The sequence below is a fragment of the Zophobas morio genome, unplaced genomic scaffold, assembly GCF_036711695.1.
Source record: "Zophobas morio isolate AGI-343-1 ecotype UQ-CSIRO unplaced genomic scaffold, CSIRO_AGI_Zmor_V1 ptg000017l, whole genome shotgun sequence".
In the NCBI taxonomy this organism is placed as follows: Eukaryota; Metazoa; Arthropoda; class Insecta; order Coleoptera; family Tenebrionidae; genus Zophobas; species Zophobas morio.
In genome coordinates this window covers 9,299,605-9,318,273 of record NW_026972122.1, presented here as the reverse complement: position 1 = coordinate 9,318,273, position 18,669 = coordinate 9,299,605, and the positions used below count along the sequence as shown (strand labels likewise).

Below are 18,669 nucleotides of genomic sequence, written 5' to 3'. Positions count from 1 at the left end.
CACGTTAGAAAAATAATTGAAATAAAAAAATGTTACCTACATTATTGGTGGTGACAATATTTAAATGAAGCACATCTATAGGTTGCTATTCAGGGCTAGACTATAGTTATATTTAAACATTGTAACGTGAAAATTAAATAAGAAAAACATCGTAGGTTGCCTACTTTAGGCGCGTAACGTGAGGGCACAGCATAGATAACAATCAGTAGAGACAGCTCGTGTCGGCGCCTTTGTTCTTTCTGACCCGAATTTTAAGCCGTCATGGGTGGTCGTTGGCTAAACTATTCCTAGATGTCGCCACCCAATTTAAAAAGTATCACTTCATTTACAATTTCAAAAATTGATTCGTGTACGCAATTTATTGCAAACTGTCTAGTTTGCTCAAATCGTATAATCGTGAATCGCAATAAGAAAAAAGAAAAGTCGATATTTAATTTATAAACACGATCATTTGTTACAGCTTTTATTTTATTACTTATACAATTTGACAATTCGCACATTCTTTCCCCGAATACTTGAGGTTTAATTATCATTGTAAAAATAATGTAATAAATCCATCTAAAAAGAAAGAGGTTTATTTAAGAAAAAATAAATAAAATAAAAATTAAATTACAAAAAGGAAAAAAGTTAATGCTGCCAAATTATTTTTTTTCTATTAATTTTTTCACCTTTGGCATTTGTAAATTTAAAGCTAGCATTTACAAATTTTAGTGCATAAAATAATCTCATCCTAGCATACAAAGCAAGCAAATAATCGTATGGAAAGTTTTGGCATGGATGAACAAATGTAGCTTGCTTATATAAATTTAAAAATTTTAACAAAGTAGTTGTTTGTAAAATTATATTTTCAAAATTTTCACTAAAATTTTGCTCTAATTCACAAATGTAAAAAAAGAAATTATCGTTTGGCATATATAATTTACCAAATAACTCGCAATTCTTCGTTTGGTAGACCCTGAAATGTGAATATATGCTTGTGTAATTACTTTATACAAGAAGAAATATAAAAATAAGAACAGTACCTGTTAAATTGTTTAATAATTTCAAAAATTTTACGAAAAAAACGCATTTTACCTAACAACTTAACCCGTAAGCGTAATATCATATAAAGTAAAATTTTTATTTAAAAAAAATTATTACAAAAAAAAATACATATTTGTCGACTCGCATAAAGTGCAGGTAATTGGTATGGGTCGACGCAGGTAAGAATAATTAAGGAATTCATGAAACCGGAAGTCCATAGGGATTAAGCGACTGCTTATGGGTTAAGCAACGTCTCAAAATAAAACTCAAGATTGTGTAGGTCAAAAAATATATATATATACATGATGAATAAAAAAATTGTTTATTGAGTGAAGGTCTGCTTATATAATTTTTTGTTACGTGTAGTTTGTTTCTTATTATTTTTATATTTAATTTTACCACAACAACGGAATCATATATAATAAATTTTTATTATTTATTTCATAACCACCGTTGTTGTTCGTTTGCGACGACTTTTTAAACAAAAAGTGTGTTATGTTTACTATCTTTTCCAAGAATTCCAAACACGAGGGAGAGAATAAGGCGCACAACAGGGATCCTGTATGAAAATTCATCGGACAAAGATTTTACCTTTTATTGTGAAAATTACATTTTTATACTATTTGTACAATTCTACGGGAAAAGCAGTCTTAAACAAGCAAAACTGGCAAAAATATTGTAACAAAACTGCCAAATTTCAAATATTTTAGACGTCAGTTGGGCACCCTCATTCGGTCATAATGCGAACGACCACCCACGAAAACGGGTCACGAAAAACGGCGAGCCGTCTCTACTGATTGATATCTATGCTGTGGTGAGGGTTCAAAGTACAGGTAAGATCTTTAAAAACAGGTTTACAATCGTTAAATACAAGTATTATCAATTCGATTTATATAGTCAAAACTTTTTATGTCATCTTTACACCATGACCATAGAACATAGAGAAGCGCCATAGTTTAAATCAAATGACGGTTGAGGACTTCTCAATTTATGTTGGTAGCAGTGTTTGTTTCTAACTAGGAATAAAAGTAACTAGAAGAAATGTCATAATATTTTTAACGACGCGTTTTATTTTCGACAAATTGACACTAGATTTACCAGAATATTACAAACTGCTTACTGTTTCCTTCACTATCATTCAGGTCACACGAATTGCAATTATAGTGAGGAAAGGTTTTTATTGGCATCGACTATTTAAATTTGTCGCTTGCCTTTGGCGGTTGAGGACTCCTATGTCAATAAGGGTGGTTGTGCAAAATCAGCCTCTATGTCGCTTCTCTATGTTCTATGGTTGCATGGTTCTCTGCCTTAACCATGACCACGGCCATATATAACAGGTCTGCGAACTCCGAGTTTAAAATGGTCTTTTTTCGAAGAGATCCCAGAAGGCCACGGGAGCTTAAAGTTCCTAGCGCCGTCTACTGGATACTATGATGAAACTGTCCACAATAATGAATGAAATTTGCGTAAATATGTCCTTGAATGCAAGTTGTCACAAATGTCAGCTAAATAGGTTAGGTTTTGTGACATCTTTTTGAAAGATGAGGGGAAATATACGTCAAATATCATGTCAAACGTCAGTCGATAGTGCAAATAGTACAATTAACTACCACATGGTGGCGGTCATCTTAAGCTCCCACAACCTACTACGATACCAGTTTTTAAGCGCCCGTTTTATGAAAATTTATGAATGGAGTTGAAACACCTTACTTAAACCACCGTGACCATGACAATCATTTTTCGAGCAGTCGCGCTCCACATATTTTTCGCTCGTCGCTAAACTGCATCATTCGGTGAATACATAAATCAATTTAAAGATGAGTCCGTTAACTCAATATTTATTAGCTTTTTTGGCCATTGTTATCGTTCCCATTTACATTTATTATACGAGATATTCCAAACTACTGAAATTTGTTCGACAATTTCCCAATCCTCCGGTGATTCCGTTACTCGGGAACGCTCTGGATTTCAAAACTCCTGGCGGTAAATCAGAAGTATATAATTAAACTGACGATTAATGAATCATTTTTTTCTTTTTTAGAATTTCTGAAGAAACTGCACGTGTATACGAAGACGTATGGACCTGTTTTTCATTTGCAATTTGGCCTGAGACACAGCCTCGTCATCTCAGACTACAAATTTCTTGAATTTTTGTTAAGCCACAACAGTTTGTTAAGAAAGAATGCGAACATAAAATTTTTGAAACCCTGGATCGGAGATGGACTCATTACTGCTGATGGTAAATGTTTATAACAGTTTTTCAAAATGTGTATATATTTTTTATAAATATGCAGGTGGACCCAGGTGGAGAATGCACCGAAAGCTAATAACTCCTGCCTTCCATTTCAAAATTTTAGAACAATTCGTTGATGTGTTTGAAGCTGATGGAGATATTTTAATCGAAAAGTTATCCAAGGAAAGTGGAAATAAGTCAGTGGATATTTACCCTTACGTTACCAGATGTGCCCTTGACGCGATTTGCGGTAATTTTTTCTTTAATTTTTGGTTTTTGCTCTAATTGAACTTTTAGAAACTGCTATGGGAACAAAAATTAATGTACAAACAAATCAAACCTCCTCTTATTTTGAAAGTGCCAGACATATGTGTCGGCTGTTTGTAACTCGTTCAACTTCTATACTGGGACGTTACGACTTTTTCTTCCGATTTACTAACGACTACAAAGTTCAAGAAAAGTCGGTGAAGATTTTGCATGATTATACTAAAGAGGTAATTCAGAACAAAAGAAGAGAACTTACTAACAAACACAGCGATAATAATACTGTGGACAACACTGACGAGTTGGGTAGAAAAAGGAAGAAGGCATTTTTAGACTTGATTTTGGAAGCTAAAGTTGATAATCAAACTCTCACAGATGAAGAAATAAGAGAAGAAGTTGACACTTTTATGTTTGCGGTAAGTTTTTTAATACCAAAAGTCTTTATAGGGTTAATTTTAAATCGTAGGGACACGACACAACGGCTACCTCGTCAAGTTTCATATTGTATTGTATAGCCAACAACAAAGAAGTTCAGGTAAACTAATCTTTAAATTGGTGTTTGAGTATGTGAAGTGACAATTTTTAGGAGAAAATTCTTGAAGAACAACGAGACATTTTTGGCGAAGAGAAAAATCCAAAAGTAACTTATGCAAACTTGCAAGAGATGAAGTATTTAGAAAATGTTGTTAAGGAAGGTTTGCGATTGTACACTCCTGTGCCAATTTCTGGTAGACTTATAGAGCAAGACGTAGAATATAGTAAGTAAAACTGTTTTCATTAATCGAAAACTAAACCATTTTAATAATTTAGATGGTCAAATTATTCCCAAAGGAATGAACGTGGGCATTTTTTTCCATGGAATCCACATGAACCCGGAATATTATCCCAATCCTGAAAAATTTGATCCCAGTAGATTTGAGGTGGTAGGTAATAAATTACCCTTCGCTTTTATACCATTCAGTGCAGGACCACGAAATTGTATTGGTACGCTGTGTAAGGTGCTTTAACATTTATTCTAAGTTTGGATTTTAGGACAAAAATACGCTATGGTAGAAATTAAAAGCATTGTATCAAAAGTGCTGAGAAATTTTGAATTAAGTCCAGCTTTTCCTCGGCATGATCTTGACCTGACACCAGAAACTGTTTTGAAGTCGTTGAATGGGGTTCGAATTGGACTAAAATTAAGATAAAAGCTGTCTCCTGGGGTGCTAAATGTTAGATTGCAAGTGTAAGAATAATAGTTATTTATACTGGTGTGATCTGTAATACTACTTTGAGAAGATATGGCCTATCAAATCATTTTTGGCATCCATTCCAGATTAGGATGTCCCCGCTAATTTATGTATCAGCGTTTTCGTTTTTTACGGCGTGAAACTTCATATTAATCTAAAAATTATTGGATGTTTCTTTCCGTCTTGCAATTTTTTGATTAATTAAAATAAAGTTATTCTAAGACATATACTTTATACAAATTTTTATTTTTACTTTTCATTTAATTGCCTAATTTTATAATTTTTTTGACAACTCCTATAAGTTAATAAAAAGAAAATTGTAAACTGTTAAAGAACATGTAAAGAAATGCATATGTTGTTTTACGAAAATAAAGATTGTCCATTTAGACCGCCTCATGAAGTACAACAGTGACACCGTTGACGTTTCTGATCAGGACGATCAGAACTAAGGAGGGGGCAGTGTTACGAAAGAAACCTATACGCCGTCCCGGTATGGGTTCTAGTATATATGGCGATCGTCGGTGACGGCGGCCGGGCGGAGTTCGCTAAAGAAAAGCTTGGAAACGGATGTCGCGATGGGTATTCCAGAAAGACCTCGATTGCGAAACATCTAGAAGGATGGGAATATGGGTTTAAATAATTTAATCAACGAGTGAAGTCCAGACAATCGGAGAAAGAGTCTAGTCAAATCTATTCCACTTGGAATTATTGCGTACATAATCGCATTGGAATTGGCTGTGAAATTTGAGTTACAAAAATAAAATTGTTGAGTTTTACCCAAGCCGATTTTTATATACCCGTTCAACGGAACAATAGTTTTTGTGATAAATTCAAAAACTACAACAAATGTATAGTTTCAACAGGACGGTGGCTTGTATCATTATCATAGAATCGTTCGGGATTACCTTGACAGCCAACAGGTGGATAGGGGACTGCCTCGTCAATCTTTGGCCACCACGAAGTTCGGTCCTTACGCCCCTGGATTTTTTTCTATCGGGCACAGTCAAAAAGCATTAGTCTCAGAGACATTAGTCAGCGTCAATGAGGTCATTTTTGCTTCTGACTTACAAGGGGGTCAACATTTTGAAAATGTTGTGATAACCCAAATATCCCGCTTTAAATTGGCATGTGAAAAAAATTGAAAGCCCCCGAAACATTCAAAAATTCAAAAATTTAGCCTTAGCTGTGATCGTCTGACAAAATGTAACCCTACATTGTGTTTTTAAAAATGGCGGGATGCGTTCAGTTGCAAGTGGGGGTCCCCAAAATTATTTATTGCTCCACTAACAAAAAAAAAGAAAAAAAGCTGCGACTAAGTTGCGCAGGTTGAATACCTGCTTATTGCTCAGCTATAAAAAAAAACTTTGAATGACTTGGAATGAAATCAAATTAAACGTTCTGAATCAATGCAAATATTTGAATATCACAATCAGCAAATTTAAATTTGGCATTCAACAAGACCACAAAATTTTAATAAAAAAACTATGCAGCGGCAGCGGCACCAGAGCGCTATAAGAGTGTGGCGATTGAACTATGACAATTTCATTCTGGTGCACAACAAAAATACCCATAGGGGGGGTTCTAGCGCGAGCGGAATTTAGGACTCCCGGTCGTGGCTGTTCTCCTACCCACGACGGTGATTCTATCTATCGTAAACACTGCTGCAAAGCACTTCTCTACTACGGACATGCCGTACGAGCAGGCCGTTACGGTCGCAAACTTGCAATTGGGTCCCGGCTATGAGGTGGACAGCGTTACGTCATCTCGACCGCCCCTGACTTCTATGCTAGGCTGCATCCTTTGTGCAGATGGCGCGATAAATCCTGCCAGCTCGACTAGAAACCGTGCACTCCGCTTCCGGTACGTATTATTGCATTATTTAACCTCAATTCCATTTAAATTTTCAATTTCTATGACTTTGATATTACCGACAACTAAACAAGTGTCAAAGTTTCAAAAAGAGCAATAAACAACATTTGGATTCACCATACACTCTCGTGAAATTTAGAACAACAAATAATTCTTATGTGAGATTAAAATTGGACATCAGATAATTTATATGATGGAAACATTCATCAACAAAATATTTACATGAAAGAAAAACTAGCAAATATTTATCAAACAAAAGATCTAATGTGAAGTATAACTTGTGCAGACAAAAATTACGTTAGGTAGGAAGCTGCAGAGCATGAAAAATTACGTTCAATTTAAAATATACAATAAACAAAATTACTGAAGTTAAAATTGTAAAAGATAAAGAAAAATTGCAGGAGGTGAAAAATTGCAAAACTAACAAAATTACGTGAGTTTAGTATTTTACGTTCATTCAAGTTATTGGTTAAATTTTCAAAAGTGAAATGGCGAATGCGTCGTTCAAAAAAATGCGTCAAAAATATGTTTCCCAGAAATGTGATCAATTGATCAATCCTGTGGCGCTGTGCAAATAATGGTCTAAATCAAAGCCAGATGAGCCACAATGTTGTTAATTTGTTCAATAAGATTTTTCAGTTCAAACATGTGCTCGGATTGAAAATACTCTTCCAACATGGCCGCTTCCAGAACAAAGAATTTACCTAATGTTTTAAATTATGCCACACTTTATCAACGATTCAAACAAAGAATTTACATTATGTTGTAGTAAGCCGTTTCGAACCAAATTTCCGCGCGCCAAACTTTTGGTAAGAGAAGGGATGGAAATGGAAAGAAACGAAAACCACTAAGAGAGAGATGCGCAGAAGGGTGTGTTTGAGCAGGGTGAGTCGCGGGCAGTTCAACTTGGCCTTTCTTTCGAGTAAGACGTCAGGTTGGTGCTCTCTGTGTTTTTTTTTCAAATGTCTGTGCGCTGTTTGTTTCCTGTTCTAGTGCTGATTTCTTCTAACGGAGTTCCACCCTCCCCCGAAGAATCAGCGAACGTAAGAATTCCCTGCTACGTTCGAACACAGAGAGGTTATTTCGGTGGTGAGCACGTATTTGGTTTGAAGATCCAAGAGGTATGTTTTCTACATGATTCCGTGTGTGCTGGTGGAAGAAGCGGCGTTGCTTCTCGATGGTTACGGAGTATGCGAGACGCGGGAACCACACACATATGTGACGCGACAAAAATGGCGGCACTTCCGGATGACGCCATGGCCGTTAATTTTCGTACTAACCTTTTCAACATAATTTCAATCCGTTTTAGTAGGGCTTTTCAGGGAATTACGTTAGCTAGGGCAGTTTTATTTAGCGAATGTTATGCGGAAAGTTGGATGGCAATTTTCGAGTTATTATTTTGCGTTGCATAATTTGAGCACGTGTGAGTAAAGTAAATTCAAACGTAATCTGAACAAGTGAATCTTTAACAAAAATAACGTTGAGAACGGCATCAGAAAATTAATAATATCATAGTCTGGGGGACGGGGGATTTTCTTTGTGTTAGTAACATCAATTAATTAGGCACATCAATTAGACTGACATTATAAGATCTAAGATATTTGAATGGCTTTTCCTCGATTTATTATTCGTTTGTTGTAAACTCTAATGCCTGAAAATTTCATGTAGTTTTCAAATATTCAGCCGTTCAAAATAGAAAGAGAAAGTGGTAAGGTGCAAGTACGGGGTGTTGACCGGGGAATTTCAAGGGCAACCTTTGTGAATTTTTGTATTAGTCATTGGAGATTTGTTGTTGACCGAAAACTGTTGATGAATTTGAAAATGAATGTTATTGAAAGAAAGGCACAATTCAAAGCGAATGTTGCACCCACGATTGCCTATATTTTATTTATTTTGCATGTTTTATGTGTGGTATATTTTTTGTATGTGTTTTTATTTATGTGTATTTTGTTTGGGGATGTGTTGGAGGGGGGGGGGGGTTGTTTAATTCGGTCAATGACGTGTTTAATTTGGTCAACAACGTAACTTTGCCCAGATCATTTTAATGCAGTCGTAACTTCTTTGTTTAATGTCAGATAAATATTTCAATAAAATCCATAGCTTCTTTATTTTCTTTGGTAAGAATCAGCGACGTAAATGTAGCTTAATTTAATAAAATCATTGCCAAAATGTGAATAATTTAATCTCTTTCAAAATTCTTGTTCTTTGTCATTGATAAAACATGAATAATTCCTCATTTCATTTTCCTTATTGTATAAAATTGTTGATCACACGTGCATAATTTAATCTCATTTAAATTTCTTTGTTATTTAAAACAAGTGTTGATGGAGTGTGGCCAATTAAATTTTGCTTATTGCTTGTCTGAAATCCAAATACTCATTTTGATAACGCTAGTTAACTCGGGGGTCGTGTGGCGTGGACGCGGTGGCGTCGGCGTCTCCGTGCGAGTGTCTGCGGGTCTTGCTAGACTTCCGGCCCTAGCGGACTCGGAGTTTACACAGCTACCTTGTTTGCGGGATACAGGAAGGTCAACCTATGTCAGGTGGGTGCGTAAGACCACGCGCGTGAAGTGGTGAGGTAGGACTATGTGGACCTTCACGGGGAGTGTGGCCGTCGCCCTGCCCCCGCTGTGCGCCCCCATTTTGTTTGTAGAGGCCACACTGCCATAATATCTGGAACGTTGCCATCCATTTACTTTCTGAGATTTCCGCGGCCTTTTTATTTTGTTTCTTGTTATACTTGTAAGGTTGTTAATCTTTATTCTATGTTTTCAGGTTCGAGTGAAAATAAAGGTTTTTTTTTCTTTGAGAAATAAATTCTTTAAGCTCTTCTGGGGCCCTTGGCCAAGGTCTCTTGAGCTCTTATTGGATTTATTTTTCATAGTTTTTTTTTCCCAAATATAAGTTTTTTAAATCCGTCACTCTTCCCGCTCCGCAGTGCGCCAATTTGTATGAACGAACGCCTCCCGCCAGTTTTCAAAACACAATGTAGGGTCCCACTTTTGTAGACGATCACAGCCAAGGCCAAATTTCAAATTTTAGCGGGCTTTTTCAAATTTTGTTCAATGTCAAAAAAAAAGGCGGGAGGTTTGGGTTATTACAATGTTAAATTATGCGATGATCCAAGTGATTGGTTACAAGTACTTTATCGGAACAATCTCTGACGGTTAAGCTTGTATTGCAACCAGTTAATGATTAACATCCTAACATGAACTGTGAATTTACAAACAATGAATCACGTGTTAGCGTCGGTCGAAAATTCGCATGTTTCCAATTAGAAAGCCGCAAGAATTAGCGCCGCGCGTTGGGAACACTGTGGCGTCGTCGTCGTTACGATTAATTTTCGTTAAACAAAGGCTTTCTTCATTTTATTAACTACCAAACCAACTAAACTTAACCTAGCTAACTCTAACTCACCACGTGATTTTCACTCACACCACACAATACACAGTGACCCTCTGTCCTCTCTACCAAGCCGCCATCGTCTACCATGCCGCCCTCTTCTAACAACCCTCTAACTAAAATTTCAAGCAGAACTACACATTACCCAAAAGCGCTAACGTGCACATGATTGCCTATGTTTGACAATTTTTTTGACTGAATTTTTTTTCAAATTCAAAGTATTCAAATGTGATTTCGCGGGGCTGTTAATTTTTTTCAGCGCGAAATGTTAATTCAAATGCGGTCACCACTATGTGTTACATTAAATAAACAATTCATACTTTCTAATATCATATAAGCTAAAAATTGACTGTTATGTCAAAATTTAAAAAACGGCTGTTTTATGTTAATTAAATTTAGGAAGATTCTAAACTACTTTTATAGCTTCTAATCTGTTACTGGTTACATTTTGGGTTATTAGTATACTGGGTTGCTGAAAAGTATGGAAGCAGTTGAATATCGCGAGAACGGTTTGTTGAATCTTTTTGAAATTTGGGCTGTCCTTGGGATTACTCAAGTATTACTTTCTATTTCTATTGGTTCAGTTTCTGTTAATGGTGCCATTTTAGTATTTTATTGAAATATTTTTAAACCTGGATGCAGAAGTTTGCTTTTCAGTACACACCAACAAATCGATGACAGTATTTTCAAAGCTAACTACAATTTTCTTTTTTAGAATTTATTCATAATAAATAATTTATCATTTTATCTGCCGTGTTAGTTAATAAAGTGTACATATGCATGTGTTACCGTTCTGAGTTCAGAAAAAATTCTTCCATTCTAAAATTGACGATTTGACTAGTAGTGCTATTTAAAAAAAATTAAGTTAGCCTTGCATCTTGAAAACAATTGAAGTTTAAAGTTTAGAAAAATTACAGAAAATAGAGCTTGAGTATTTTTAAGTAAGTATAGCCCAAATTTCAAGAAGATCCCACTAACCGTTGCCGAGATATTCATCTGCTTCCATACTTTTTATCAACTCTGTATACTTGTATCAGCAAAAAATGGTTTCTGTCAAAAATCTGTCTAAGTAAATGTATGATGACGCAAGATAATAGATATTTATTTTATTAGGAGTTTAGGTGATACTTTATGTGTCGAGTATGGACGATTAAACGCCGAGCGATAGCGAGGCGAATTAAGTCCATACGAGTCACATGAAGTCACTTAAACTCCGAATGAAATACAATATTTTATTTTCAAACGATTAATCTTCTTTTGAAGTGATTATTTCCTATCTTCTTGCTTCATTGGAATTGCTTTGATTTCACTTACCATGGTTACTATGGTTGACAACCACTATGATTTTCACATATTTATACTCCGGCGGAGTATAAATGTTGTATTTATACGCCGGCGGAGTATAAGTAGTACTTATACGCCGCTCAAAAACGCTGTCATAGAAATGACACTTAAACCCCGGTAAGAGCGTCATATAAGTGTCAGTTATATGACGTTTGAAAATAAATACTGTTTACCTGTTTACTTTGATAAAAAAATTCGTGTTATAAAATGCACAGTTTATGGAGTCATCTATGTTTTGCATGTTTTAAATAAGGTGCTACACTTTAATACTAAATCATTTATTGCATCTGCAGCGTTTTAGAATTTTATTAGGTTGACCTGCCTTCATAGACATAATATCTACTAAGATCGTACCGTCTGTAAATTTGTTGCTGAAACGTTAAACATTTTTCAAAATACCAAGTCTTAGAACCCTTTATTTGTCTACGTATGGTGTATAAAGTTTTATATTAGTTAAAATTATTCCGGAAACAGTTTTTTTGGTTACTTTTTTCCATTCCTTTTTTCAAGTTTTGTAGGTAAAAATCCAAAGTGATATTACTGATATTGAACGTTTTATTGTCACTTTCTATGGTCTAGGCCAGAAACAGTTTGTTTCTGGACGATTTAGGCTATTGGAAGCAAGTATTTAAAAATGAAGCCACAAAAACAAAGTTTTAGTTAGATTACACAACAAGGTTTTCGAGTAAATGCAGATCACGTCGGTTAAAATGAGTGAGATTTTGAATATGTTTATGTTAATCACGCCTGTGTCGCATGAAGATGTCACGATAATTGTAATAAAAATTTCGGGATCACCTCAGCCTACCATTAATGTGTGTAAAGATGGGTATATTTTTAATGGAGGTCATGAATTTGTCCTGTTCAAAGTACAATTTTATTTGTTGGGAACAATAAATTATGACTTGCATTTCAAAAGAGGTCATTATCGAACTTTGTCCTCAGAAATAATGACGGAAAATAATATGGATGGAAACAGTTATTGTGATAAATTTTTATTTTAGAGATCCATATCTAACTGAACTTCATAGTACCGGTGTTGTAATTAAAAAAATATATGTTGTAGTTGAAAAAACAACCACACTGAAGTCCTAATGACCTTTACATCTTACATACATTTTTTTTGCAGAACATTTTTTCCAATAAATTATTAATGTCTAGTCTAGGTGCATCCAAATTAACAACTAGTTGATGTTTATTTACTTTATTTACATGATTTATGCTGTGTTTCATGAAGGCGCGGACAAAATTAGGCAACTCACAATACACATAAGCGATGCTAACTTGTCCACTCATTTAAAAAATACTTATACACAATTTAAGCTCTTCCGATCCTGTAAAAAAAATGTTCATTCAGGTAAATGCTGCATTGACCCCACGAACCCCCATAAATAAATCGTATTAAAGAATTATGTCTGTATGATAAGATAAGAGTTTCAAACAACGTTAGAAAAATAATTGAATTAAAAAAATGTTACCTACATTATTGGTGGTTGCAATATTTAAATGAAGCACATCTATAGGTTGCTATTCAGGGCTAAACTGTAGTTATATTTAAACATTGTAACGTGAAAATTAAAAAAGAAAAAACATCGTAGGTTGCCTACTTTAGGCGCGTAACGTGAGGGTACAAAGTACAGGTAAGATCTTTAAAAACAGGTTTACAATCGTTTAATACAAGTATTATCAATTCGATTTATACAGTCAAAACTTTTTACGTAATCTTCACACCATGACAATCATTTTTCGAGCAGTCGCGCTCCATATATTTTTCGCTCGCCGCTAAACTGCATCATTCGGTGAATACATACATCAATTTAAAGATGAGTCCGTTAACTCAATATTTATTAGCCTTTGTGGCCATTGTTATCGTTCCCATTTACATTTATTATACGAAATATTCCAAACTACTGAAATTTGTTCGGCAATTTCCCAATCCTCCGGTGATTCCGTTACTCGGAAACGCTCTCGATTTCAAAACTCCTGGCGGTAAATGCGAAGTTTATAATTAAACTGACGATTAATGAATTTTTTTTTTATTTTTTAGAATTTCTAAAGAAACTGCACGAGTATACGAAGACGTATGGACCTGTTTTTCATTTGCAGTTTGGCCTGAGACACAGCCTCGTCATCTCAGACTACAAATTTCTTGAATTTTTGTTAAGCCACAACAGTTTGTTAAGAAAGAATGCGAACATAAAATTTTTGAAACCCTGGATCGGAGATGGACTCATTACTGCTGATGGTAAATGTTTATAACAGTTTTTCAAAATGTGTATATATTTTTTATAAATATGCAGGTGGACCCAGGTGGAGAATGCACCGAAAGCTAATAACTCCTGCCTTCCATTTCAAAATTTTAGAACAATTCGTTGATGTGTTTGAAGCTGATGGAGATATTTTAATCGAAAAGTTATCCAAGGAAAGTGGAAATAAGTCAGTGGACATTTACCCTTACGTTACCAGATGTGCCCTTGACGCGATTTGCGGTAATTTTTTCTTTAATTTTTGGTTTTTGCTCTAATTGAACTTTTAGAAACTGCTATGGGAACAAAAATTAATGTACAAACAAATCAAACCTCCTCTTATTTTGAAAGTGCCAGACATATGTGTCGGCTGTTTGTAACTCGTTCAACTTCTATACTGGGACGTTACGACTTTTTCTTCCGATTTACTAACGACTACAAAGTTCAAGAAAAGTCGGTGAAGATTTTGCATGATTATACTAAAGAGGTAATTCAGAACAAAAGAAGAGAACTTACTAACAAACACAGCGATAATACTGTGGACAACACTGACGAGTTGGGTAGAAAAAGGAAGAAGGCATTTTTAGACTTGATTTTGGAAGCTAAAGTTGATAATCAAACTCTCACAGATGAAGAAATAAGAGAAGAAGTTGACACTTTTATGTTTGCGGTAAGTTTTTTAATACCAAAAGTCTTTATAGGGTTAATTTTAAATCGTAGGGACACGACACAACGGCTACCTCGTCAAGTTTCATATTGTATTGCATAGCCAACAACAAAGAAGTTCAGGTAAACTAATCCTTAAATTGGTGTTTGAGTTTGTGAAGTAACTATTTTTAGGAGAAAATTCTTGAAGAACAACGAGACATTTTTGGTGAAGAGAAAAATCCAAAAGTAACTTATGCAAACTTGCAAGAAATGAAGTATTTGGAAAATGTTGTTAAGGAAGGTTTGCGATTGTACACTCCTGTGCCAATTTCTGGTAGACTTATAGAGCAAGATGTAGAATATAGTAAGTAAAACTGTTTTCATTAATCGAAAACTAAACCATTTTAATAATTTAGATGGTCAAATTATTCCCAAAGGAATGAACGTGGGCATTTTTTTCCATGGAATCCACATGAACCCGGAATATTATCCCAATCCTGAAAAATTTGATCCCAGTAGATTTGAGGTGGTAGGTAATAAATTACCCTTCGCTTTTATACCATTCAGTGCAGGACCACGAAATTGTATTGGTAAGCTGTGTAAGGTGCTTTAACATTTATTCTAAGTATGCATTTTAGGACAAAAATACGCTATGGTAGAAATTAAAAGCATTGTATCAAAAGTGCTGAGAAATTTTGAATTAAGTCCAGCTTTTCCTCGGCATGATCTTGACCTGACACCAGAAACTGTTTTGAAGTCGTTGAATGGGGTTCGAATTGGACTAAAATTAAGATAAAAGCTGTCTTCTGGGGTGCTAAATGTTAGATTGCAAGTGTAAGAATAATACTTATTTATACTGGTGTGATTTGTAATACTACTTTGAGAAGATATGGCCTATCAAATCATTTTTGGCATCCATTCCAGATTAGGATGTCCCCGCTAATTTATGTATCAGCGTTTTCGTTTTTTACGTAACTTCATATTAATCTAAAAACTATTGGATGTTTCTTTCCATCTTGCAATCCTTTGATTAATTAAAATAAAGTTATTCTAAGACATATACAGAAATTTTTATTTTTACTTTTCATTTAATTTGCCAAATTTTTTGACAACTCCTATAAGTTAATAAAAAGAAAATTGTAGACTGTTAAAGAACATGTAAAGAAATGCATGTTTCCAGTGAGTTTTTCCACAACAAAATTTTGTATTGGCATCATCAACATTTTAGCAAGAACAAGTAGTTTGATTTGAATAGATGCAATGGAATACTACCAATAATAGCACATACTTAAATTATTTATAAGTAATTTAAAAAAATATGAAAGCATTAATACACTACAAGTCTAGACTGAAAATATTGTGCACTTTTAAAGTAAAATTTTGAAATGACGTCATAATTTTTTTTGGAGGGGATAAACGGATAAATCTTGATCAAAATTTGCACTGCCTACAACCTTAAAACTTTTGTAAGATTTCAGAGCGTTCGATTACACTTTCAAAGTTAAATTACAAAATGTTATTCAATTTTGATTTTTTTTTTTAATATGAATTTCTAGGGTAAATATTGAACACGGATTCATAAACTACAAGTGCAGGAGTATGTTATTTTATAAAATGTAAATAATATTTACTATTGGTGCTGGGGATTATCAGACAAATTTTGATTAAGCTTTTACTATCTCTACGATATTTCTAATGTATACATAAAATTTGACAACAATCGGTCCAGTAGCATCGGAGATTACCTTAACATTAACACACACGACAGACAGACGGAAACGCCAGAAACGGGAAGTAAAATTAGAGAAAAAACTCAAACTAATAAATGATGCTGAAGGAAAAAAACCCAAAACTGTTTAAAAACTACATGCATACAACTGAAAACTTTCCACTAAAAACAAATAATAGAGACACAATCAAAAAGATTAAAAGGAAATAAGTGCATTGACGTCAGTCAATATTCTATTATACATAGCTATGCAAAAACTCGTAGGAAGTAACAGAATTATAAATATAAAATATAATAAAAGAACTAGAAACTAATTAAACTAATGTTTTATATTGCTTTTGCCTCAACATGTTTTACTCCCGAAGATCATCCCAAAAGCGCACGGTACTTCGATATTTCATAAACATCGATTTTTTGCTTTCGATGTTCGATGCTTAACATCGATATAAATTCTTCCGACAATAAGCGTGCTTATATGAATTGTTTACACATTGAGGATAAAATTGTTATTACCATCTTATCTGTTTTGGTTTATTATTTTTGTTATATAAGCGCCTACATAACAAATTAATATAAATTTGGTACCCAATTAGTCGTCACTGATTAATTTTTGATTTATAGTTAAAAAAAATAGGAGTATATTTTATACTTTATGTACAACTACTAGACTGTAATAGTGTTTTATACAACTATTTCTGTTTCCCTGCAAAAGTCAGTTAGTAATATCTTGGAAATTGCTCAGTTTCCAAGCTCTCAATCCACCTTTCATGATGTTGTACAACCAGTTAATTAGCAAGCAACAATCTAAAATTTCTCTTCATTTTTTTAGTTTACTTGATAGTCGGAACAAATAAATTTTGGTACTTTACTAGTCAGTAGTACAGATCTATTTATAACAGAGATACCTTTATGGGAACAGTGTTGGTTGATTTTAAATCTGTCTTTCTTCCAACATCTATTTCTGCTGAAGTTTAGTTAACCTACTCCGACGACTTTTCTTCCATACGTGTGAAATGGAGTCGTATTTTACATAGATTTTACTTGCAGTAATCGTAACGAAAATCAATTGAAGCAGATTTAAATTGCTAAAGTTGCTTTATAAAAACCCGTTTTGTATCATATAAACTGTGTCCGAAGCAGTTTTCGAGATGCAAACCAGTGGTTTGTGGTTTGAAGAACTAGAATTGTAAAAAATTAAAAAATATATTTAGTGAGTTGTCATTTTTCACATGCATTTAATTATAAAATTTGGCTGATGCAATATATATGATGATCATGAGTGCATTTTTCGACATGGTAGAATTGGATGTGTAGCGTGAGAGTACAAAGTACAGATGAGATGTTTGAAGATAGATTACTACCTGTAATCATTTTATGGAATTATTATCATTTCAGTTTATTTATTTTAAAAGTTTAAAATGATCTTTGGACCATCACCTCATTTTTCGAACAGTTTTATTCCGTCAACTTTTCCACTATTCGTTAAATACATTAGTTTTAAACAAAGCAATCGCTGAATATTTATACCCTTTCTGATAACTGCTATTGTTTCTGTTTTTACATGTTAGAGGAAACCATTAATTTAATTAATTATAAACAGTCCTTTCTGTACAATTTTAAGTTAACTTGCTTGTACAATATATATACACAGAAATTGGATCACTAATAAATAATTCGCTTTCAAATTGCTGAGCTAACACCCATTCCCCTCAGCAGAGTATACATTTTGTGAGTTTAGAGGACATAATAATTAGTTCAAAAATTTTGCACACGATTTAAGGTTTTCGTTGGTAAATTACTACTCGGAATTATCTGTTTATGTTTTCTGAAAACTTCATGACGTTACCTCAACATTTTCTTAAGTAGATCTTTCTTAAAACACGTTAAGCGCCAAGCCAAAATCATGTAAGTACAGTCATAGGGCCATTGGCACGTACGTATTCTACATAAAATTTGTATATATAGTTAAATAAATTATTTGTTGAAATTCGAAAATTTTGATACATATTTTTCAAAAGACACCGGTGTCTGCTTTGCTCCTACATTATATATGCAGTTTTTATATAACTGGGCCACAGCGGTCTAATACAGCAGACACAATTCTACATTGTGAACAGGCCACAGCGGTCAAAATAGCGGGCAGTTTGTTTACGGCGAACACTACTTGCAATAATGGTGTCCTTCGCGGCCCCTTTACATATCAACAAACTCAGACAAAAAAAGAGATATGCAACCAACGAACCAACTGTAGGACCAAATTTGCCCATGCCAAGGCAGGCACACATCCCCTATATTATCTGCGTGGTCCAGGAGGAGGAAGTATAAAGCAGACTGGTGACCGCTCTGACCCTATGCGGGATCCAATGGTCGAACACAGGTGTCTACTTTGGCGTTTATCGTGGAACAATGAAATTTGTTACTACGAATTTTTGTTTTTACAATTTTTTACAGTTTTTTAGTGAGATATAATTATTTTAAATTTTGGCAAATGTTCATATTAATTGAGTGATTACTAAATTTTATATACATTCGCCCCCCTAGAAATAAGTTAACAAAGTTATTGCAGAAATGTATTAATAATAAATCATCATATCTAATCCTTTATCTTCCACCTGTCGGTAAGGACGTGTAAAAACACTAAAAAATGTGCTCTGACATGTAATGTTGTATATTGTTCAGC

At 34.2% G+C, this 18,669-nt stretch overlaps 2 protein-coding genes across 2 annotated transcripts; both read left to right on the top strand.

Moving 5' to 3' along the window:
- The first annotated feature begins 2,604 nt into the window (after positions 1–2,604).
- On the top strand, positions 2,605–4,981 carry LOC135130125 (cytochrome P450 4d2-like). Its single transcript, XM_064057458.1, has 8 exons — positions 2,605–3,006; positions 3,065–3,262; positions 3,318–3,506; positions 3,554–3,936; positions 3,987–4,055; positions 4,107–4,278; positions 4,331–4,504; positions 4,553–4,981. Exons 1-8 carry the CDS (start codon positions 2,841–2,843, stop codon positions 4,708–4,710), a joined length of 1,509 nt encoding a protein of 502 aa, XP_063913528.1. The 5' UTR covers positions 2,605–2,840; the 3' UTR covers positions 4,711–4,981.
- Positions 4,982–13,093: 8,112 nt separating this feature from the next.
- On the top strand, positions 13,094–15,328 carry LOC135129853 (cytochrome P450 4d2-like). The gene is made up of 8 exons (XM_064057121.1): positions 13,094–13,355; positions 13,414–13,611; positions 13,667–13,855; positions 13,903–14,282; positions 14,333–14,401; positions 14,453–14,624; positions 14,677–14,850; positions 14,899–15,328. The coding sequence occupies exons 1-8, from the start codon at positions 13,190–13,192 to the stop codon at positions 15,054–15,056; spliced, it is 1,506 nt and encodes a 501-aa protein (XP_063913191.1). The 5' UTR covers positions 13,094–13,189; the 3' UTR covers positions 15,057–15,328.
- Positions 15,329–18,669: the final 3,341 nt, after the last annotated feature.